At 41.0% G+C, this 25,132-nt stretch overlaps 1 protein-coding gene across 2 annotated transcripts in view; it reads left to right on the forward strand.

Moving 5' to 3' along the window:
* GALNT18 (polypeptide N-acetylgalactosaminyltransferase 18) overlaps positions 1-25,132 on the forward strand; it is a 336,801-nt gene that overhangs the window by 304,699 nt on the left and 6,970 nt on the right. For both annotated transcript variants that reach the window (XM_083477681.1, XM_083477680.1), the window contains exon 10: positions 17,548-17,712. In XM_083477681.1, the coding sequence (XP_083333807.1) occupies positions 17,548-17,712 (165 nt within the window). The remainder of the gene's footprint in view (positions 1-17,547; positions 17,713-25,132) is intronic.

The raw sequence follows: 25,132 nt of genomic DNA on the forward strand, positions 1-25,132 counted from the left end.
TCACATACAATGAAATAAAACTAGGCTCACAGTAGAGGAAAATTCCATTGAACTCACATTGAACTCAGCGAAGCTTACCTCCAAGTCAACATGTAAGGTAGTAAACATACTTTGTTAGCCAGCAACCTTTAACCTGTTTAGCCAAATAGCAACATTCCCATTTATTTTCATGGTTGTGGGTTGTACATCAAATAAATCTTAACTCAAAAAGAAAAATAACCTTCCAGAATTCTTGCCAAGTGAGAAATGTGTCTTTTTACCTTGATAAAATGCCAGTTCATATGTTGCTTTTATATGTTTTTTTATCAGGAATGTAATATAACCCAGCTTCTTACTTTTCCCCTTCCAACCAGTTAAATTATCAGTGATCCTCTATAATACTCATGAACAGAAGGCAGAATCCAACAAAGCAGTTCCATTAGCATAAGGATTTCTGTTTGCACAGTGGAACTGCACTCTCTCCTCCTATGCACCCCCTCAAATCTGCTCTGCACAGTTGGGGGAAAGCCATAGGATAAGGAAAGGGAGGGAAAATGTATTGCACAGACAGAAGGTCTTCAACTATTAGACTACTTTGTTGGATACCACCTGTAAGAGCTGCTATGTCTAATATTTTTTGTGATATTGGTGGTGGTGTTGTTGATGATGATATTATTTATATGCTGCCCATCTTGACTGGGTTGCCCCAGCCACTCTGGGCTGCTCCCAACAAAATATTAAAAACGCAATAAAACATCAAACATTAAAAACTTTCCTATACAGGGCTGCCTTCAGATGTCGTCTAAAAGTCAACTAGTTGTTTATTTCCTTGACATCTGACTAAGATCCAATTTTAATTAGCGGCTATGTTTTAGTTGTTACTTATCTTTTTAATCTGTTGTTTTATACAGTATTATATTATTACTATCTTGTACAATACCTTTAACAAAGAAATGAAAACATTTGTTACTGTCCCCTAATGTGTTGAAAATTAGTAGCAAATTTATGGGCATTCTGTCACTGACTTTCCCATTCCTTCCACCTTGAGTCTGATTCAATATTAGTTAATAATAATAATAATAATTTATTATTTATACCCTGCCCATCTGGCTGGGTTTCCCCAGCCACTCTGGGCGGCTTCCAACAAAGTATTAAAATACAGTAGTCTGCTAAACATTAAAAGCTTCCCTAAAGAGGGCTGCCTTCAGATGTCTTCTAAAAGTCTGGTGGTTGTTCTTCTCTTTGACATCTGGTGGGAGGGTGTTCCACAGGGCGGGTCCCACTACCGAGAAGGCCCTCTGCCTGGTTCCCTGTAACGTGGCTTCTCGCAATGAGGGAACCGCCAGAAAGCCCTCAGTACTAGACCTCGGTATCCAGGCAATCGACCTCAGCTCCCAGCCCCTCTAGACGGCCCAGAAGGATGTTATGGTTGATGGTATCAAAAGCCACTGAGAGATCCAGCAGAACTAGGAAACAGCTCTCACCTTTGTCCCTAGCCTGCTGGAGATCATCGACCAGCGTGACCAAGGCACTTTCAGTCCCGTGATGAGGCCTGAATTCCGTCTGGAAGGGATCCAGGGTTTATTTAACAAAAGTTGAAGTCCGCTTTCTAGAACAAAAGACCTCCATGTGGCTAGAATATTCTTTTAAAATGCCATTGAAAAGCAATAATCAAGAGCAAGTTATATCATAAAATTAAATTTAAATTTAAAATTATTTTTAAAGTATACCTCATAAAATCACACGCATTGGTAGGCATGCGTGGACAGGCTCTGTAAACAATACAGTGAAGGCGCCTGCGGGGAATTTCAAAGTGCAGGCGATGCCACACTAAAAGATTGATTTTGGGCAAGTGTGAAATGGCTGCTTTGAGGCACTTGCAAAAGTGCCAGCTTGGCAGATCTAAGTGGTGGAGTGGGAACATATGAGGTGAGGGAATCTTTCAAGTAAATTACCGTATTTTTCACTCTATAACATGCACCTGACCATAACACGCACATCGTTTTTAGAGGAGGAAAACAAGGGAAAAAACATTCTGAATGAAACAGTGGATGTATCATTTTTGTGCTTCACGCTGTGGCCACAGACATGTGATCTGATGGTGAATTTGGGCTGACCCAATGCAAAGATCCTGAGGATCCATGTGGATCCATGCTTTGTAACCACGTTTTTGCACCATTGCAGCCCCAGGCAACAGTGGGTGCATGATTTTGGGGGGGCAGGCTGTAGCCATGGACATGCTATGTGCTCTGATGGTGAATTTGGGGTGACCCAGTGCAAAAATCCTGAGGATCCATGTGGATCCATGCTTTTTAACCACATTTTAAGTGGGGAGGGAAGGAAAAACACAGAAGGGCTAAGAATGCAGGAGTGGGGTATAACGGGAGGGAGGAAAGGAAGGCAAAAGTTTCCCCCACGCACCCACCCAAGCCAGACAGCGCTCTCTCTCTCTCTCTCTCTCTCTCTCTCTCTCTCTCTCTCCCACCTGCATGTTTTCAGCAGCACCGGAGCACAGAGAGGAAGGAACGACACTCTGCTTTCCCCTCTGCTTGCCTGGAGGGGAGGGGCTTTCCCTGCTCTTTGTTCTGTTTGAGCAAACATAGCAACGAAACAGAGAGAGTGGGCAGTAAGACCCTGAGGCAGAATGCAGGAAAGCAGCAACTTCCTCTTTTCAGGTTTCCCTTCTCCGTGAAGCGTGATTTGATTTTTGCCTGATTTTTCGGCTCCAGGGACCACACATTTGCTCAACAACATGCACAGACATTTCCCCTTTCTTTTTAGGAGAAAAAATCTGCGTGTTATAGAGAGAAAAATACGGTACTCCACTGTGAAACGAACTGGTCTCATGACCAGGCCCCTATTGTGTGTGTTAGCCAATGCCTTCAATTTGTGCAGGGGCAGCCAAAATGTTGGGGAACGCCAGATTTGTGAACTCCTCAAATCCCTGACTATCAACCTGCACTAGCTGGAACTACTAGGAGTGAGGGCACTGCTTTGGCTACCCCTGACTCAGCGGATATGTGACTGCTGTTATTTTCCTCATTGCAACACCTCTTTCTGGAGCTTCTGTGGTTGCACAAAACCCAGAAGCACGTGAGTCTCCAAACAGCATGCATGCTGCCCAGCCCCAGTGTGGCTGCTTTACATGCTCCCAAGATAGCCACAAAGGGTCTACCGGCTTGTGTGAGCCAGTCTGTTGGCATCCAACCTGCTCTTTAGTTGGTTCTTCATCTTTTAAGTCCTTAAGTACAAGTGGCACAATTTTTAATTCTCTAGGTTTCCCCACTCCCTTCTCATTGTAAGTCTTGACAAGGGCAAGACACTAAGAGCAAATAGTGCTAGACATTCAGTCTCTCACGTGCAGGTCCTCCTGTGGTTCTGACTGTGATAAATGCAAAGCTCTCTTTAAAAAGGGGGGGTTCAGAAGCCAGCAGTTTTAATTCCAGAGTGGAAAGAAAATGCAGTTTGTTTTTATTTCAGGGATTCATCTGGAAACAAGCAGATTTGTAAGAGACCTCTTAACATTTTATACCAATTTGCTTCTGCTGCAAGTTATAACGGCTTAGTGGAATTATTGATGGTGCCTGAAAGCTTAGTTTGATTCTCCAAATATTCCTTTATTTGTCTCCCATGTTCAGTTTATTAAGTATTTGTGTACAAGAGCACCAGTGCTTTGCCCAAGTCAAAGTGACGTCCTAGAAATAATGTACATTTATATGGTATTTTACTAATGACAAGAGATTCACCTTGGGATGAATTCTTCATTTTTAAAAAAAAGGCTCAAACAGAAGGTGTCCATTATCATTCTGTTATGAATAATAACAACAACAACAACAGCAACTTCTTCTTCTTCTTCTTTATATCCTGCCCATCTGGCTGGGTTTCCCCAGCCACTCTGGGCGGCTTCCAACAAAATATTAAAATACAATGGTCTGTTAAACATTAAAAGCTTCCCTAGAACTGTTATACAATAAATTTTTGAGACTTAAGTTTGGGAGTGGGGAGTAAACTAACTGGATACTACAGCTGAGCTGTCTGTTCCATGGTTTTCTTTTCTTTTCTTTGTTGACCTGATAGTTTATTCATGGGCACAGTCTGTACCAGTGCCACTGTTTATAATGTACATAGGTTTCATTTAAATTCTGAACGCCAAACTGCCATATTCTTCCTCAGGGTGTTCTGACTATGGCACTGAATTTCTGTGAGTTTTGATTTTTGCTGCAAAACTTGCCATTTTGAGGTACACCAGTTGTTGTTTTTAAAGAAACCCCTTCCTTTTACTTTTCCTGCATTTCCCCACACATGTTTGCAGGCCATTGAAAGTAATGCACTGCAGATTGAAAACATCCATCATGCAGAAGTTCCCAATCCAGCGTGTGTTACTTTCAGTAGATTGTGCCTCTCTGTTTATAGTCTATCCCAGCCAGTCAATATTGCACACCTGGAATTGGACAAGGAAGCTTTGGCCCGGTTGCCTCCTAGCAACTGGCCCTCATTCCTTCTTCATCCAGATACCTGCCTTCCAGTGAGAGTGCATAAACAAAGTACTACACCAAAAGATGGAGTGTGTCATTGTGAATGCTGAGATGTTCACAAATTGATAGCAAGTAGTGTTGAGCGGAATCAGCATATTCTAAATCAGAGTTAGTCAATATGGTGCCCTATAGATGTTGTGGACTAAAACTTCCATCATCCTTTGCCATTGACCATGCTCACTAGGGCTGATGGGAGGTGTGGTCCAACATCTGTTAGGCACTATATTGGTCTTCCTATGTCTAATTATTCAGGGCCCTATTTATTCATTTTTTATTGTTTGGAAATGGAGTGGTGGGACCATGCTGGTAACCCTACCTCTGATGTCCTGTTTAGCACTACCCATGACTCCTGAACACCTGTGGGTTGGTGCTGACCCCTAACTAGGAAAAGCTGGTTTTACTCATAGGCTTGACCTATGCAGACATTCATACCAATACATGTATGCCCAAGAAACATAACCTTGGATGTCATCACACATGACATCAGGGGTGGATCTAGCAACATAGTCTCATGTAAACGTTTAAGACAGAGAAGAAAGTTGCCTCTTTAAAAAATGATTGAACTGCATGTCAACTAATTAATTAATTAAAGAAATATCTGGGTTTAAGGGAAACTTTCACAAACCTTTTGGGTGCTTTTGTAAAGCTTGTTTTAGAAACTTGTTGGACAGAAGCTATTTATTGCTTTTGGAAAACATGATCCTGGCTTACAACTATTATTTTTTTTCTACTTCACTTTCCATGCCTTACTAAAATATGAAGTCTTTATTTCTATGCATTATAACTGTGTGGTGTTTGTAGCAGCATTGCATCTCTTGAGAGCTAAATTCAAAAAGCATTGAATTTGCAGATGACTCTGCTTCAATCCTAAGTACACTTATGTGAAACTAAGTGCCCCTAAAATCAATAGGACTGGCTTCCAAGCAAATGTGTTTACGGCTGCGTTGTAAGTGGCATAAACTAATATTGCTGCTGGAAGTGCAGTTTATAAACCAAGATGGAAAACATTTTCTCAAAAACAAATTGCATTGAAATCAATGAAATTTACTTCTGAGTAAATACCTAAGGATTGGCATGAGTGACATCTTTATTATTACTTTGAAGCAAGTGGTTTCATCTTATAAAAATATTGCTTGCTGTCAAGCACTTTTCAGAAGTGCTTATGAAGATGAGAAATCTTCACAATAAATAACTGCTTTGTGTGAGCTGCATTTTGGAGCTTCCCTGATCTGTAACCTGAAAGCTGTCACTGGAGGCAGAACAGCAAATGGCACCTTTGCCCCATGCCCACTCAAGATACATGAGGGGTGCCAACTTGCCCCCCCACATTGAGGGGACCCGGCGTCATTTGACGTCATATGCATGTCATGCACAATCTGCGGGGAGCGCAACTAGGTGCTCCTTGTACAGTTTCCCATTGCCCCCTGCTGGTTTTGGGGGGTAGGGAGTGCAGAGGGTGATGCAAAATGGTATTAGTTTTTTCAATCAATTTCTCATAAAATTTACCCATCTTAAAAGGTAAAGGTACCCCTGCCTGTACGGGCCAGTCGTGTCCCACTCTAGGGTTGTGCGCCCATCTCACTTAAGAAGCCGGGGGCCAGCGCTGTCCGGAGACACTTCCGGGTCACGTGGCCAGCGTGACAAAGCTGCATCTGGCGAGCCAGCGCAGCATACGGAAACGCCGTTTACCTTCCCGCCAGTAAGCGGTCCCTATTTATCTACTTGCACCCGGGGGTGCTTTCGAACTGCTAGGTTGGCAGGCGCTGAGACCGAACAACAGGAGCGCACCCCGCCACAGGGATTCGAACCGCCGACCTTTCGATCGGCAAGTCCTAGGCACTGAGGCTTTTACCCACATCGCCACCCGCGTCCCTTTACCCATCTTATATAGGGTTAAAATCACCAGTCTTGTTCCTGTATCCCAGAAGCTCATGTCCCCATCTTCCCCTTTTGTTCTTAATCCTAAATGTGTATATTTATTAATCTTCATCCCTAAATAGAGAAAACTTGACTTCATATAATGTGATTAGTGTCTCTGACTCTACATTAGACAGATAAATTATAGGATTCTTTTGATCCTTTAAAAAAAAGTAATTATTTATCAGGAATAGTTTGTTTTTAATTTTTAAAGTCCACCTTTCCTTATTTCTATTTGAGTTTTGCTGTGTGGTGGGTTTTTTTTAGCATTTTACATTGTTTCAAAGCAGTCAGATTTCAAATTGTTGACTTGAAATGTGAAGCTTGGATTTTGCCTGACATGTTAATTAGAACACCTGCAGGAAAAGATAATCAATGAAGTGAGATTAATTAGTAAATTGATTCAGCTAGAAATGCCAAAGCAGCTAATCTCCAGGGGGAGATAGAGCAAACTAGTTCCAGATCTCAAGTAATTGTTACACTTCTGGAACTTTGAACTGTTAGTTCATTAGCTATTTTCAACTGGTGAGCAGGAAAGTATGAGGTCTATAGGCATTATTAAATAAATAAACAAATCACTAGCTCTAGTCTTCTCCAGTTTTAGAGAGGCTACATTTGGACATCATGGTAATACCATAGTTTCCTGTGATGAGAATAAGCCACAGTGAATCTCATGTCTGCATGCTCCCCTGTCCTTTCTCCTCCTTTGTCACAGTTGCAAGGAAGAGTGCAGATGCTGTCATTTGCAATTTTCCTTAGCCACAGTTTAGTGTTACATGAACCCTAAACTCTGGATAATGTTGACTGTGGTTTATTGCAACAAACCAGCTTCATAACCCATGATTTGAAGCCATTGTGCTTCAAACAAGCAATTGTTAACATCAGCCACAGTTTGTCATGTTTGGATGACATGACATGCTATGGTTAATTTCAGCTCCTCTCTGTAGCCACACTAGAGGACGTAGAGGTGGGAGAAGTGTAGATCACCGCAGCTAGCTCATTCTCAGCATGCTAAATCAGGAGTGGGAAACATTTTTTAGCTCAGACACTGTATCCACCACCTAGCAGTCACCTAATATCCTTATAATGTCTGGAGAGTCGAAGTTCAAATTCAAGTCTCTGTTTGCTATTTAAAAAGCAGCAGGCAGAGGCTTGTCTCTAGTCTTGCACAGTGGGATCATAGTGCTAAGATCAGAGTATGTCTCTGCTGCTGCCTTTTATAATCAAAGTCTCAACTTCCTCTCCATTAAATAACAACACTTGGTAATACTTACATGCAGACTTTTCTGCACAGGTATCTCTAGAATGATCAGACCAACAGCCTTTCATTAGATAGGAATTGGCTCTTAAAGATGTTGGTAGATCGTAACACCCCAAGTACCCTCAAGGAATGCATTCTAGACAGACAGACACGAGCTTACAAAAATCAAGTAGTGATGGAGAGGAGAATTCAGGTTCTGCTGAAGAGAGCCATAAACAGGGCAGGCTCCGCAATCAAGTGTGTGTCGGGGGGCCCAAGGCAGGCTCCTCCCATTGGAATGCCATTGTTTGAGATGCCAGAGACACGGACTTCCGGGTTAGCGCCTCCGGCAATGGCGGATTTCCTCTCCGTGGAAATTAGGGTCTGGACCGCCACGGCGAGGCAGAGACCCATTAAAAACCACAGGCGGGAGAAGCCTGTGGACGTGGGATTTGGCTGGCACCTTTTGCGCCTCCCCTACTTGCGGGGAAACCTGGTTTCGGGGATCCGGAGCGACGTGGGGTGAGCGGCGCGGTGCTTCAAATCGCCTGCTTCTTTCACGGAGTGAAGCCGCATTGCTGTTGCTGGAGAGCACTGACTTTTTCCTGTGGACAATTGGACTCTAAACAACTACCCGTGAGTAGAACGGAAAATTGGATCTCTAAATATCTTAATTTGGCATCAAAACGGGAAGGTTCCAAACAGGAAGACCGCCTTCCTCTTTTGTAAATAGATTGAAGCAAAGACGTTGCAAGCTAAAGCCTGGAAAGTCTTTTGCAAAGGATTAAATCTCCATCGGTTAAAATTACTAAACTCCCCTTGGAAGCAGGAGAAGAGGGGGGGAATTTTAGATCGTTCAAGCCTGCAGGAGAGAGAGTGAAGAAAGATAAATTACCACCATTTCGAACCTGGGAACAGGCTGCCAGTAAGTTTGACGTTTTGGGAAAGTTCATTGACTGTGAATAAAACGTATGTTGACAGATTGTTAAATAAGAGAAATATATTGTTTCCATTGTTTCCTTTTGCACTTAAAAAGGAGTAAAAAAATAACTGAAAATCGAAACTAACTTTGTTGCTGGATCTGCGCTTAAAAGGATGGATACAAATAGAAATTGTTTCCTCTAGAGGGAGCTTTCGAAACTGTTGCAGGAGTGGAGCTGGGGAATTTTCCAGCTGTAGAGATTAAAGACCGTGAGAATCAGAGTCTGACCTTGGACAAGAATGTTGACAGAAGAAGCCTTGGTGATTGCATTTTGCAAGACAAGTGCTTTATTGGAACAGCTTCATGAGAAGACGGACGTGATGATTATTAAAATTGACAATTTGGGACAAAAAATGACTGATTTGGGACTAAAAGTGAATACCTATGCAGAAACTACTCAGGATTTGATTCAGGAATCTGTTTTGACATGGCAAGCTGTGGAGAAGACGAAGGAGAAAGTTGCTGTTGAACCTCAAGTAATTCAAGTGGAGAGAGCCCCGGCCTCACAGAGGCAATTTGATGAACATAAGTTGTTGCCTTTTACGATGGAATATAGAGAAAGCCAGATTTGGTGGGATGGAGCCCCACTTGGATTGGAGAAGGAAAGTTGGATAGATCCTCTTATGCAGGGATGTTCTGGCCTTTGGGATTTGGATTTGGGTCAGGGGGAGATTGGTGCTCTGAAATATCTTTTGGACTTTGGTTCTGACTATGGAGAATGGGCTGACCTGTCGAGAAGGAATAAGGACATTGTTAGGTTGGAGTTTCCCCGAGATCTACTCCTCAGTGCCAAAGGAAGGAAATTAAAAACAAGATCAGCAGAAGATAAAGTAAAGTACATCTATAAATATGAAGAAGAGCTGCAGAAGGGACATGGAAAAGATTTAAGAGCCTCGGACAGAAGGTCACCAGGTTGATGGACCATATGGAATTGACAGAAAGGACTGACAGAATCCGAGACCAGGGAGAAGAGATGGTGGAAGAAGATTGGGGAAAAAAGTTTTTTTAAAAAAATTTATTTGGAGAAATGTTGCAAAATTAATGAGTGTTAGAAAAATGTTGGAATGAAATTATATGGCTTTAGTAGAAATGTTATAAGGAGTTAAGTATAAATATGTTTTAGGGTTTTAATGGTAATATAAGGTTAAAATAAATTAAGAACTAAATGATAGAAAACAGTGAAAGATGGAAAGGATTTGCTGAAATAATTAATCACTAGAACACAAAAAGGGAGGTGTGAGGAGGTCGATGAAACAAGCTAATGAAAGATAAAAATATGGAAATATTGGATGTTTTTTAAATTGTTTTTGCTTTTGTTTTTGTTTTGATGTATTGTGTCTTTTGCTTTTTTTATATGTATTGTAATGTATTGATTTGTATTGTTTCTTTTTTTCTTTCTTTTTTCTTTCTCTCTTTAATTCTTAAACTTTTAATAAATATTATTTTTTTTAAAAAGAGATACCAAAGACACTTATGGATGTGGTCATGAAACAGACACATGAAGCATGTACCATACATGAAATATGTTCACTGGACTGGTGTGTGTTTGTGTGTGTAAATAGATGGATAGATAGAATAGAGATATAAATATATAGATTCCTTAGTGTGCGTAGGAATTGAAAAATGGGAGAGATTTAAGAAAGACCTAGAAGTTTCCTGTTCTGAATTAAGATTCTACACACATTGGGGCATTTCCAGACTACATTAACTACCTTCAGTGTCTGGGCCGAGCACCATTCTGGTTGCATTAATTGTCAGTTGAATTTATAAAATAAACTATGCTCCAACAGATTGCTATTTTGATCCCTTTATCTTTGGTGGTGCACCTAATGCAGCATGGCATCCCTAGCCAATAAAAAAGGTCTTACCAAGTGGTACCCCTAGTCCTTTATCACGGCCAGTCCACTCATAAGGCAGCCACCTTGTTCCATCCAGAGCAGTGAGGAGAAGTTGTGACCGTGGTTTCCAGCAAGAGCTCCCAAGAGCTGCACAAGGCCTTGGGAGAGTTCAGCAACAGCTCATGGGATCTCACCAGAAGCCACCGCTGCACAGCCCTGGTAAGCGAGACTTCGGCTGAGGGGACAGGGGCAGCACCTTCCCATTTCACCTCAGGTGGTGAAATGGGACAGGCCACCACTACTTTTTATTATTTTCCTGAGTTTGGCTGAGGCTTACACTCTTCTCTCCAAAGTCATTGTGAATAGGAGACGGATAGGATCCTGTGTGACTCTAGAGCAGCCCTGTTGTATGTAGAATGCAGTAGCACCAAAGATTTATAAGAAATAAGGCAGTACTATATCATTATTTATGTTCTCGGATAAATGTAAATATACAACTTCTTTATACTCTAAGGAATTAAGGTAATGTGTATTTGTATTTCTTAAGATAGTAACATGAGAGCATAGAGTTAGTGCTGGTATAATGCAGAGATAATACCACTGTACTGGCTTTGGGGCCCTTACACTTGATCCTCGGTGTTTTTTCAGTTGTGTACTAAAAGCTTAAGACAAAGCCAGAGATTTGTGAAAACAGTAGGTCTAGTTTTTGCCCCTAAGGAAGAAATTCAATTGCTAGAGGGTTCAAGTTACAATCTGCGCCTCTGCATTCATAGCAGTGGGATTGGGATACTTAGAAAGCAAGAGTCTCTTTTGCATGAATCCTGACAACTGGCCAAAAAAAATAGCTTTTTGTTGTTTGAATGCTGGTACATCACAATGGTTGAAAAAGCAGAGATATTTCCACTCACAAACTAAGCAATAATTTTATCCCTCTATAAACGCTTTGTCAAGTGCATACAGCGTTTTAGAAAAGTAAGCAAACCATATTCCATTTATAACCCCAAAACAATTTCTAAAAGGACAAAGGAAGTGACAAGAAAGAAAAGTAGGATTAAAAAAAAGATTTTTACCAGCCATTTTACTCTTGCATATTTGTATTTGCCCTTTAGAAAAACTCAAAAGCTCCAGCAAAAGCTAAGCATGTTAAAACATACTGATTTAAACAGCATAGAGTTAAGTAAGTACTTTAATTATACAGTAGAAATCATTAGTTCTGAAGTATCTGATGTTGACTGGAGTGTGTCTGTGTTTGGTGTCTCAGGGTATAGTTTTTCATTACAAAAAGATCAATAGAAAATAATTCAGAAGTATTTGTTCAATAAAGAGAAGGAATTATAAAGATCTGAACACTCCAATTTTAACATTTCAGAAATAAATCCCATTGATTTAAATGACATTTATTTCCAAATAAGTATATTTAGGAGTCTCATGTTGATCATTTAAGTACCACTGCTATTTAAATCTCAAAGATTTTTATTCTGATTTTGTTTTGTACCACGTGCTTCATTTTTGTGCTTCAATGCATTTCCACTTCTTTCTATAAATGACAATACAAGTCATGCTTTACCTTTCATGAGATTTTACTTTGAGATCTGTGTTTCTGGGTTGCTTCAGTCCTCAATGTAAAATCTACTACCAGCCTCAGTACTCCTTGCAAGGAGAGATTTCAGTGCTTCAGTCTAGGCTGAGCAAAAATCAGGTAAAAGACAATAAAATCCAAACATTTTTGGAAATGAAGGGGAAAAGGTGTTATGTGACTGCAAGTTTGAAAAGGGGGGGGGGGATGAGTATGTGCACTTTTAACAAAGCCTTAATTCCTTGTGGTCAGTTTCCATAGATGTGTACTACAAACATGGATGTCAGAGAGTTCTGATGGAAATGGGAGCAGAAATTGCTGATGTTTGCTAATTCATCCTGTATCGGGAATTGAAATCAATCCAGCAAATACAATCAGTGTTCACTACTATTTCTTTCAGTCCACAAACAATACAAGATTAATTTTTCCTCCATTTGGATTGTGTTCACTTTAAATTGAAATGAATGGGATGGAATAACATAAGGACAAAGTAATGTGCACATTATATGTAATTTATGTAATTAATTATGTAAATGACACAAGTTACATATTTCTTTTCCACAGCAAGGCATGTAACCTAGTTTTTGGTGTAAACTGCCATGGAACAAATCAGTGATGAATGCAGGGCAAAATGGCAAACGATGCCTTCTTAAATCTCAAATTACAAATACTCATCGGTTCATGCCCTAAAAAGGCAGAGAAAATGGTAAGAGTGTTGTATTAGGACCATAAAAAGCAATGTCACTGCAAGGCTGACAGTTTTGTCATTCCAAAGGGGAAAAGTTACCTGCTAGAAAGTAAACTTCAATTCCTGAATCCACTCATTTCAAATGCGCAACAGCACACCATTCTCCTGTGTGTTTTCACTTGGAAAAGCTGCCATAAGGATCAGGAATAGCTTTCAGGCTGGGAAATTGGTGTATATTGCATTAAGCTTTCACCAGGGAGCTGGCAATTTATCTTTCAGATAATCATCTTGTGTTAAGTTGGACACCTTGCTGTAACTTTTTGCTACACGATAGACCAGGCCTCAATGAATAATTTACAGTGATGGGAGCATACTTCATCAAGTGAAGTCTTTATCACTTACAGCGGGTTTTCAAAGTTTGTTATTAACTTTGTGTCAAATGTTCGTCCCATGATAGCTTGGCAACATTTTATTGTTAGCATTACTGGAGTCAAGATTTCCCCTTTGAAGAAGATGCTGTTTCCCTGGGCAGAAATTCTGTATCTTACCTAGGTTGATGTGCTTAAGAAATGTGGGGATGGCTGAGAAAGTACAGTTATTAATCTATTTTAGGAGGCTCGGCAGTCCCCATTGCTTGCATGCTAAGGATCTCAAGACACAAAGCCGGCAGAGCAAAAGGATCAGCTGCAGATGATGGGGTGGAAAAGGCCTCTGCGGGGAGCTGCTGCCAGTCAGAATAGCTGGAACTCAGCTACATCATCAAAAAGTCTGACTCTGACCCGGTATAAGGCAATTTCCTGGGTTCCTGAACTATACATGGTGTTAATCACAGTTTGTTCATGCCCTAAAAGATGTTTTCACCACCTCCCTCTTCCTGTCTGGGGTAGTGATTAGGGTGTCAGACTAGGATCTGGAAGGCCAAGTTGAAATCCCTTGGCTGTAATACTCACTGGGTTACCTTGAGCCCAGTCACTGCCTCTCAGTCTAACCTAGCTCACGAGGTGGTTGGGGGGATTAAATGAGGAGGGGGGAGTACTAGGTACGCCACCTTGAGCTCCTTGGAAGAAAAGGTAAGGTGTAGATGCAATCAATCAAATGTTTGCATGTCACAGGTCTGTTGAATTGTCCCCCACTGGTGGCAGCTATTTAAATTTTAAAGCTGTGCTGGTTAATTGCTTCCATGCAATTAATGTCGCGTCTAGTTTGGCCGTGTGCCTCTGCAATCAGGGGTGATTAAATGAAAGGCCAATAAGACTTGGGCCAATGGGAACAAATGGACTTTCAAGTGAACTTGGCTTGGATCAAGCTGCAATATCAGTGTGAAAACGAGGTTTTTTTTAGATGTGTATGTTGTTTTTAATTTTTGATATAAATTAGCAAATTCAGTAATTCATATATTTGATCAGTCATTAAAACTGGCACACTTTATTTATATTCTAACCTTAAAACTTGGGGTGGGGTGATAAGAAAGTGAAACATAACTTCACATTTAGGGTTAATTTAAGCCCTATTCAGGTGTTATGAAACCATGTAGGCTATCATGTGAAGGGGCAGTAGAGGCAACCCCACTGGGTGTGCATGCCTTCATGTTTCTTTCAAAGCTATTTATTTATTTATTTATTTATTTATTGAGTTTATCTACCGCCCTATACCTGGGGGTCTCAGGGCGTTTAATCTAGCTAGGCTAGATAAGTAGTAGTTAAGCTAATGAACAATAAACTGGGAAAGTGTAACATGTGTTTATTTAGTGGCCATCGGGGGGGGGAGGGAAGCATTTTATAAATAGTCAGCAAATGAATTATTGGACAAGTCCATGGCAGTGAGAACCTCCATGCACGTGTTTATAAGGAGATTTCTGAATTGGGGAGCCAAAATTTTAAAATGTGGTTAGAAAGCAGAAAGTACCCCGCTCCCCCCGCAATGAATTAGTGAACCAATAGTACCTTGGCTCCCAAACGTCTTGGGAGTCAAACATTCCAGCTCCCGAACGATCGAAAACAGGAAGTGGGTTTTCCATTTTTTGAACGTTCTTTTGGAAACCAAACATCCAATGGGGCTTCTGCAACTTCTGATTGGCTGCAGGAGCTTCCTGCAGCCAATCAGAAGCCATGCTTTGGAAGTCAAACATTTTGGAAGTTGAACGGACTTCTGGAATGGATTCTGTTCGACTTCCGATTTACTACTGTATAATTGTGCATTTGTTGAATGGAATCTATTGTGTCCCAGAAGAGTTTTGTGTCATGCAAACCACAAGCTAGCATGCATTTAAGTACATTTAGGGTTGTATCTAACTAAATCATTTACTTCAGTGGAGCTACTCTGTGTATGACTTAGCTGAATATAACCCTTAGCCCCAAACCAAATGATTTAACTGGATGTAGAAATACAGTCAGAATCCATTTGTTTTATCTTGTTAGTGGTGAAATAACAAATACTAATATGTAACAGCCCAAAGCTTCTGCTGGTGTTTTTCCTTCCCTTTCCTTCCTCTATAATGAATCTATAAGCAAGCCATAAAAAGGAATCTGATTTCTTCTTGTTGTTTAATCTCCAAATCATTCAGTCCTCTCTTTCTCTGCAAAAGTATCTGCTTTACACACTTGAGCATTCAATCATTTGTCTAATAACTTTACCAGGGCACTATAACTGCTCTGCTTGCATACATATTTTAACCTACTACTTAAAAAAAAATTATTAATCTTGTCTTGATAAAAAAAAAGCCACCCTCCATTTATATCAGCACATCATAAATTCTTGGAGTCGATATGGAGTAAACGGCAGCATATAAAATGTGAGTAGGGTATTAGGACAGATTAATACAGAAGTTAATTACAGATCAGAAGGAGCTGTAAAAAGCTCACTTCTATCATTCTTTATTAGGTTGTTGACAAGAGCTTGCGAATATTTTTGATATGGAGGAAGTATAAGAGAGACCATAGATGAAGTCATATGAACCCAAATAATCACAATTATCTGCAGAAGCAGTATGAATGAATGATAGAAGTGAGCTTTTTACAGCTCCTTCTGATCTGAAATTAACTTCTGTATTAATCTGTCCTAATACCCTACTCACCTTTTGTATGCTGCCATTTACTCCATATCTACTCCAAGAATTTGCTGCAGTAAACACAAATCCCTGTCCTGATCTGCAGAGCCCTCGACTATTTTATGTGTGCTCTTTCTTCCTCCTCCTTTGTGCTTAATATTTTACGACAAAGTACTCACTGTTGCATGTACAAATATGATGTCAATTATACACAGCATCAATAATAAATAGATACTAAGAAGTGCTATCAAGACCCACGAGAAGGCATTTCCCTCAAACTTTTCTAAAACACAAGTCCATATGGAGTGTGAAGACTCGCACATCATCCGTTTCAGTGATTAACATTTAATGGCGGAGCAACAATAAGATCACACAATCGTTATCTTCAGCACTGCCCACATGCTTGGATGCTTCTTGAAGCCTGATCTAGTTAGACAACTTGTGCCTTTGAAAGAGAGAGACAAGTGTGATTGTTAGCAGTCTCTGTGGTATGAAGGTGCCAGGAGTGCCATCTGTTGAGATCCAGAGTGAGATGTCAGTTGAGTCAGAGCAGAAGAACATATTATCTGTCTCAATGACAACAGAGACTTCTCAGAGCCACAGAGATTCAAAGGTCTCCTTTTTGTTAATAGTGTCAACAATTATCAACCAGTCTTGAAGATCATATATGGCATGAAGTGAATCCAAGGCCAGGTCATTTCACATCACTGTGTTTCTAGAGCAAATGTCAGCCTCCGTTCTGTATTTTGTATCGTTCTGGTGCAATTGCTTTAGTCAATTTAGCACTCTAAAATTCAAGTACTCCAGCTTCAACCATTTGGCTTGTATGTATACATTACAGAATATACACACATATACACAGTGCCTCTCACCAAATGTTTTACCTATGGTGCCTTGGCCCCTCTGAACTGTGCCCCTGCATTCTCAGTACCTAGGACTTTCCACCCCCATCTGAATGATTATAAAACCGATCTGGCACCTTTTTGATAGTAAGCGCAAGTGGTCTATTTCTAGACAATTCTGTTTTTCTATCCTGATTCAAGTGGAGCACATCCCTTTTGTATAGGTCTATCTTGTCTGAAAATATTCTCCAGACCCACCCCCCTCAACACCATTAAATAGATGATATCTAAAAACTTATGCTCTGTACAAAACACAAAAAGATAGATGTTCTAGTTCTTGCTTTCCAATTAAGACAGTGAAGTTCAGTGGGTAGCTAACAAGAAGAGGGTATTTTGGTAGCAGCACATATACTATGGAATAGCTTCTCCAGAAAGGCCCACCAACTACCTTTTTAATGGTATTTTCAGCACCAGGTGAAGCATCAAGTCTTTTAAACTTTTCTGTTAAATTCATGCTGTGCATTGAGTTATGCTCTATCTGTTGAATCTTGCTTACTTTTATTGTTTGTTAACCTGTAAAATCCTGCACTACATATATTAAATTAAGATTACGAATACAGATGGCAATACCCAGGTAACTTACCACAGTTTGCATGAACTATATTGTCCTACCAAGCAGGTAGCTTGATCTGCCTTCTCTCACCCCTGTTTGATAACTCCTCAAATGATATTTTGAAAACTTTAAAAGATCACACTGCTTCTTACTAGAAAAAAGGACTTTTGGTTGCTGAAGCGTGGTGTGAGATTCAGTTCAGGTTCATGCATTAACTCTTGCCATTGGTTTCTGATAGAAATGTTGCCTGCGTCTTCAAAGCCCTGAATGTGTTCTGTTTTCTCATTGCAGAACGTCTATTACACAGGTAACCAGCAGTTCCATGTGGGTGTTCTAAGTCCTACCATTGATGATGATGACAACAGATGCCTGGTAGATGTGAACAGCAGACCCCGACTAATTGAATGCAGTTACGCCAAAGCCAAAAGGATGAAGCTTTACTGGCAATTTACTCAGGTGATTTTTATTTTTATTTCAAAACAAAACACGAGTTTGCAGCTTTCACTGAATTATGGATGACTTCTCAGCTCTGCAAATAAGAAATGGCTGTGTTACTTTGAAAAGTAAATGGTAGATGAGATGGGAAGCTTCTGCCTCTGGACGGTGTCACTTCAGACTGCAGGTATGAAGGCTTAAACCAGGGATAGGGTACCATTTTCATTTTTTAAAAGAAATTTTTTTTATTAAGTTTCATATTACCAAATTAAACATACCAAACCAATTAGTTCAAATTATAACAATACATATCATGTAATCCAATTATTTTTCCGAATTACAGATTTTTGTGGGGGGTACCCATGCTTCTCGATCGGCAGGAGTCCAATCCTCAACTGTTTTCTGCTGCTTTCATATTAAGAATGATGTTTCCAGTCTCATCTTCTCAATGCTTATCATTACTCATTCTCCTTTTCTTTCACCTCCAAATTGCTCCGCAAGTGGGTTGAAAAAAACAGTCTTGTTTGTATTTCTGTGTGGACTTTGTACTGCTCTCTCATAAATCCCAATAGTTCAGGCAGTTCCGCTCGAGCAAGCGATCGCCACCTTGTCGTTCGAATGAAATACAGTCCAAAAGCTCACTCTTTAGCTTTTCTGACCTGTTGCATCGTAAATTAGTCTTTTTCCAGGAGGGCTGCCCCTTCCAGTTCGCAATCTCTTCGAAAATAATAAATCTTGGGCTCGCCTTCCCCAAGACCAAACCTCCTGCAACACAGGTCTCGTAACAAATCTCCATTCTAACTGCGTCACAAGAGAGCCCTTCTCTTTCCAAGTCCTTTACAGAGTTAAACCTTTAAATTCATATTATTCCCACACAGATCATTTTCAGTCCCATTTGCCAATTAGTTGCTGTGACGAGTCTTCTAAGAGGGGGAGTTATTAGTTAATCACATAGAGGGGGAAAAGATAAAAAGTCATCCCCCCCCTTTGAGTTCCGTTGCACTCCAATCCACATACCAGCTTGTCTGTAATACTTTGATGTAATCTTCCATCTCAGTCTTCTTCATTTCAGCGGTACAGTTGTTAGCAGATCAAAACCTCCTGCCTCTCTTGAAGCATGTGCGTTATCTTTCACCAATTTTTTTTCTTTTAAGTAACGCAACTGGTTTCGCTCCTGGAAGTAGCTTCGGAGGAGTTCTGAGACTCGCCGAGGGTTGTGCACCCAGTGCCTCACCCCCTCCTTCTTCCGAACTCGGGGGTGATTTATGGCAACAGCGGGTGATAACTGCATCTCTCCCCCCTGGAGAGATGTTAGGGAGACTGATATACTCCCCATAATCAGCCTCTAATTACCTCGTGCGAGCTGGATAGATGTTAATATCCGCCATCTTCCAAGGCGCCCCTAGCGGCCCCCCACCATTTTCATAGCAAGGTATGCATTCCCTCATGGACAGCTTGCCAGTAGTGGGTAGGGCCAGATTAAAAGTGGGTGGGGCCAGATAAAAAAGTGGGTGGGGCCAGATAAATGTCTCATAACTTTGTATGCTTCATTCTAGTCACATGGAAGCCAGAGGTTTATGCATGCCCTCCCCAAAACATCTTTTCCTTTTCCATCCAGAAAAGCAAGAGACACTAACACAGTTCAAGGACATAGTCCAGCAAAGCAAAAGCATTTCAGGAGGGCATGGATCAGGGCTGGTGAGGGAGCAACCTGGGAACAGTCCCAAGGGTTGAATATTTGGCCAGTAGAAAAGAGGTTCTCCATTTTTGGTTTCCATGACGGAATGCTCCCCCCACAAACCAAAAAAAGATCCCAACCTATAGAAAACTTAGGGAGACACCAGAGAGAAGACTGGATAACTGGGAGAGGGGTCAAAATTATTTATGGATATGCATAGTGGCATCCCTTTTGAATGCTTGTCACCATCTTTACAAGTGGTGGTGTCCATGAAATAATGCTGCAAGTTAAAATAGATGTCAGAAAACACTCCTCCTAACGCCCACAGACAAAGCTCTGAAGAAGGGAAGATGAAGCTCCTTTCTTTGTCTCCTGATGATAAGAGGCAAAGGAATAATTAAAGGCATGCTGTTCAGAAAGGATTGTTTTGCTAATACCCAGTGTGATTAAAGTGTTGTTGTTTCAGAACACATAATGTGATGCAAAGTAGGTTTGCATGCTGTAAGCTACAAGGAAACTAATGAGAGTAATCAAGGACTCCGAGAGATGTTTGCACATTGTATTGTACTTGCTTCCATTTCATCTAGCAAAACGAGTATGCCTCTCTGAGAAAATGAAAAAAATCGCTTTGTAAGAATGCTCAACTAATCATATTTTAACATTTACAGCACTGTGAAAATGCACAGGGTAAGGCAGTGCTGCTATCCTGAATGAAACTATAAACTTGAGAGTAGTCCTTATGGCCTACGTGAAATCACAGTGAAGTAAATTGTTTTGAGTGCCTGTATGAAAACAGAGTGCTTTAAATATCCTGCTACCCAAAACTTTCCAGTGGAGTTAAAGCTCAAGCCAACAACAATAACAAAGCTTCAAACAACTTTCAGTGGCCTTCCAAATCCTAGTTTCCCTTTCCATGCTATTCATTATTGTTAAATTCAGCTTCTTATCCTAGCATTTGGAAAGCACATATAAAGCCCAATCACCTGGGAAGCTTTTGACTACGATTACGCAGTCATTGGGGTAGTGAAGATCTGGTGGTACTGGGTTCCAAGACAGCTGGAAAAGGTCTGTGAAACAAGCCCTAACACAGCATTTGGAGGGAAGGCCAAAGGAGATGTGTTGCAGTCTTGTTATTGCATTTATTGTAAGAATATTTAAAATAATAATAATAATAATAATAACAATTAATAATGTTGCATTATAAACTAGGTCGTAAAAACAGAGCTGCTCACACACTCTCCCAAACTCTCCACCTGTATCAAGCCAAAGCCATGTGGGTGTGAATATAGCTAAATAGATTGTTTCCAAGGAATTGGTTTCAGCGGAAACTAATTATATAACAGTTTAAATGGCAACAGCATTGCATTTCGTAAATACATTCAAATTGTGAAGAGACTGAAGTTTGACTTTTGTCCATACCTAACTAAGTGTTTGGAAGGAATGGGGAAGAGTGAGGGAGCTGTCAAATTGCAGCTTAGAGTGAATCAAAGATTAAATATGTCAATGGGAATATGAAACCGTTTGTTAAAAACAGACAAGAATGTCTATATTTCCACACACCCTCTAAGAGAATTTTCCTAAGAGATATAGTAGCAGCCGCTGCAATTGTAGTTAGCCATGGTGCTTCCAAGTTGAAGGCAACTACTGTACAAGCAGATGTCTGGGGTGTGGGTGTGTGTATGGACGCAGGTGTCACTGTGGTCTAAACCACTGGGCTTCTTGGCCAGGCCTATCAGAAGGTCAGTGGTTCAAATCCGCTTGACGGTGGTGAGCTCCTGTTGCTCTGTCCCAGCTTCTGCCAACCTAGCAGTTCAAAAGCATGCCAGTGCAAGTAGATAAATAGGTACTGCTGCGGTGGGAAAGTAAACGGCATTTCTGTGCGCTCTGCCTTCTGCCACAGTGTTCCATTACACCAGAAGTGGTTTAGTCATGCTGGCCACATGACTCGGAAAGCTGTCTGTGGACAAACACCGGCTCCCTCGGCCTGAAAAGTGAGATGAGTGTCACACCCATAGTCGCCTTTGGCTGGACTTAACCACCCAGGGGTCCTTCCCCCCCCCCCGTCTGTATATATATACAGTCGTACCTTAGTTCTTGAATGGAATCCATTCTGGAAACTGTTCAACTTCCGAAAATGTTCGAAAACCAAGGTATAGCTTCCAATTGGCTGCAGGAGCTTCCTGCACTCAATCAGAAACCACGTCGGACGTTTGGCTTCCAAGAAAAGTTCGCAAACTGGAACACTCACTTCCGGGTTTGTAGTGTTCAGCAGCCAAAACGTTCAAGTCACAAGGCGTTTGAGAACCAAGGTACGAGTGTGAGTGTGTGTGTGTGTGTGTGTGTATAAATTGAGTGTATTGTAATCCATTCACTCCCAAACCATGACTGCCATATTGAAAGCATGTCCTTAGGCCATTTTCAAGTGTGGTAGTATGGGGTTGAAAAAGGTTGTGCATAAGCAGCGATCCAGATAGAATGTAGCCTGAAGAACTTTATGTCTACCTCCACTGCCAGAGGCAATAGGCCTCTGAATACCAGTTGCTGGGAATCACAAGCAGGGAGAGTCCTTTTAGAGTCAGAACCTGCTTGTGGGCTTTCCATAGGCATCCAATTAGCTGCTGTGAAAACGGAATGTTTGGTTATATGGGCATTTGGCTTGATCAGCAGGATCCTTTTTATGTTCTTATAGCAACATAAGACATGTGTGGAGTCAGGGGGAGTTAAATTCAGCATCGTGGAAGTGCTTGCCTGCTGACCGGCTGAGACAACCTCGTTGTTACCTGACTGCTTTTGCTGCATGTGTACTCCAGGCACTAAGGGCATTAGAGCTACCCTCCCCCTTGGTAGGTGCTCATTTCCAGTGGCCTTACATTGGTTCTCTGTTTCATTTGTATGTCAAGTGAAGAACCTGTGTTGACTAGGATGTAGACAGAATTCGAAAATGGCTTTTTGTCCTCTAGTGCCAGCAAGTGCATAAATACACCCAGAGACTGAAAGGCATTCTCAGCAGCAGTCTTGGACATTTGATATATGTAGAACAATTCCCATGTAAAATGCTTGAGAAACAGAATTGAGAACTGTGTACAGTGCATTTTGATAAGTATTTTATTCAAAATTATAACGCTGTTCTAAGTGCTGTACGAGCTTTCACATTCCAGCACTCTGATATAAGGCTGTATGCAGATTATATGGGCCCTCAAGGTAAGGAAGGACACAGGGCATTTATATCACAAGCTGCTCTGGTTGCCCAAAGAAATACATTTATGGAGCTTAAAGTCTCAACACACCCCAACCATTCAAGAATGGCTACTGAAAGCAGATGATTTATCCATCAATGAAAAGCATAGTTTACAGAAAACAAGATAACACGTAGTGTGATATTTTTTCCCTCCTCCACCCCTTCCTCTAGGGAGTGTCTTGGGCCAAATTAATGTATGGTCTTGATAACGACATGTCCCAGGCTCAGAGGCTTTTGCTGTTTGTTTTTAACTCCTCCACCCATAAAAGCCGTTATTTATTTCTCTTATAACTTTGAAAAGTCTTATTGCACCTAGCCAAGCCTTCTGTTTTCACAGTGGCTAACCAGTGGCCAGCTTGTGGAAGCCACAAGTAGGACACATATTGGTGCAATAGCAGCTGATATTCAGAGGCAAAATGCTTCTGTTACTGGAAGTCTACAGACAACCCCAAGACAGCTGAGCATCCTTGGGAGTCTTTGGTGAGGAACTTTTATCGCCCTAATCTGCATGCTTATTTTCAATCTCAAATCTAAAAGCTTAGTAAGATGTGAATTACTTAACTCTAATTTATGTATCTCTTTCCTGTTTATTCAGGCAGCTAAAGTCTCAGCACACCCCAACAATTCAATTTCATTTAAATTGGGGAGAGGGGAAATTGTGTTTTCATTGGAGAAAACATATACCAGCCTCCCTAAATTATGTGAATGTACTTGTTTTCAAGCCTGTTTGTTGAAATTGCTTCTCCATGTGTGCTTTGAGACTATTTTTAATGAGACTTCTTTCTGGGAACAGTCACGTCAGGGATCTCAGAGAACAGGATGAAATCACAACCTATATAGTCAAACACATGCTCTTATGTGCAATTTGCTCTATGGCAAATGAAGGAGCTTATGGGAAATGCTGGTTTCATTCTTAGTTGGGTAAAGATTTCTACCCATTTTCAACACACCACCCAACCAAAAAACAAAAATGGTTACTAAGGTAACATTCCCCCCCCCAGTTTTGTTCATGACACATTAAAATCCTTCAGTTGAGCACTTAATTTTCCAGCATACGTCCTTTTAGATGCCCAGTGACACCTGTTAGAAGGTATATGGTTCTGAGGTCCAAGGAAGTATTGCTGATGCCTCTACTTAACATTTCTGTCACAGCACCTCTTCCCCTTCATCTACCTGCATTGCTAGCACTGCTTGGTAGTTATTAAAGGACCCTCTGAGTATAATTATGCCCTGTTGGGATGCACCACATTGAGTGGTCTAAATGTTAACTAAACTCAGCAGAAGCACAAAGCAAAATTGATGTTGTGGTAACATGATACAGCTGCTAAGTAACCAGGCAAATGGTACACTCATCCGAAATCATTTAACACGTTTCGCCATCTTTTGCTGTGGTTCATAATTGTTCCCCAGAAATGGCCTGTCAGGCTGAAATAGTGCACTACTCTCCTTAGTTTAACAATACAATAAAAACACTGGGATGCTGAAAAGAGAGAGTAAAAGAAGGAGGCTTACGTTCAGTATTTTCCAAGTGATGTTTACCATCTTTTCCACTTGACTTCTTTGCTGTTGCTTTTTGTCTTGTTTGCTCAAGATTTGGATTGTTTTTCTTTGGATAGAGAAGGGGCTGTTAGAAAAAGGATAAACTGAAAACTAGAAACAATTAAGGCTCATGTTTTATTGTCCAGCTTTCGACTGAATTCTGCAGCTCTGGCTGACTTTACAATGACCATATCCACAAGTGGAAACCATGTAGGCTGAGTACATTGGAGGGAAGCTAGATTGTGACCACAGTCTCCATACTGATCTCCATGTGTCCATTGGCCTGCAACAAAGAAAGATCCCCATTTACGTAGAGAGCTTCCATGCAGAAAAAGCTCAATGCCAGCTTCCCACAGCCTGGTGTTTTTCAGACGTTTTTGACTACAACGTCCATCAGTGCCTGCCAGCAGAGGCAGGGGTCAGGGATTATGGGAGTTGTAATCCAAAACCTCTGGAGGGCACCAAGTCAGGGAAGGCCACTGAAAGAGCCCATGAACACAGGGAAAGTGGAACTGCAGACAGCAGCTAACACAGTCCTGTTGCTCCTCCACACGTTCAAAGAATTGAGGAGTTGGAAGGACCACAAGGGTCATCTAGTCCACCTCCCTGCAGTGCAGGAATCTTCTATGCCACATAGTTTCCAGCTGTGTGAAAAGGACTGAAATGCCACTCTACTTTTGATTTACTTCATGCAGGGGTAGATTTGCTGGTGCAGCGTTTTGGGATGATCATCTCTGTTTAAGAAGATGGCAGTTGCTATCTTGTTTTGCTTTGCTGAAAGTATCACTACTACCGCAGATCCTCTTGCAGGCTGGAATTGTATGTTCTGGGATTCTTGTTTGATTATAGAAATGAGTGTTTTCATGATGAAAAAGGTAACTGGGAGTGGCATTAAACTTTCTTTTAAACCTTGGGAGATCAATAAATACAGCAGCAGCATTACCTTCTCCCTGATGCTTTTTATTTAGCAGCTCTCTCAATATTTT

Source organism: Podarcis liolepis, assembly GCF_965112155.1.
Source record: "Podarcis liolepis genome assembly, chromosome: 1".
In the NCBI taxonomy this organism is placed as follows: domain Eukaryota; kingdom Metazoa; phylum Chordata; class Lepidosauria; order Squamata; family Lacertidae; genus Podarcis; species Podarcis liolepis.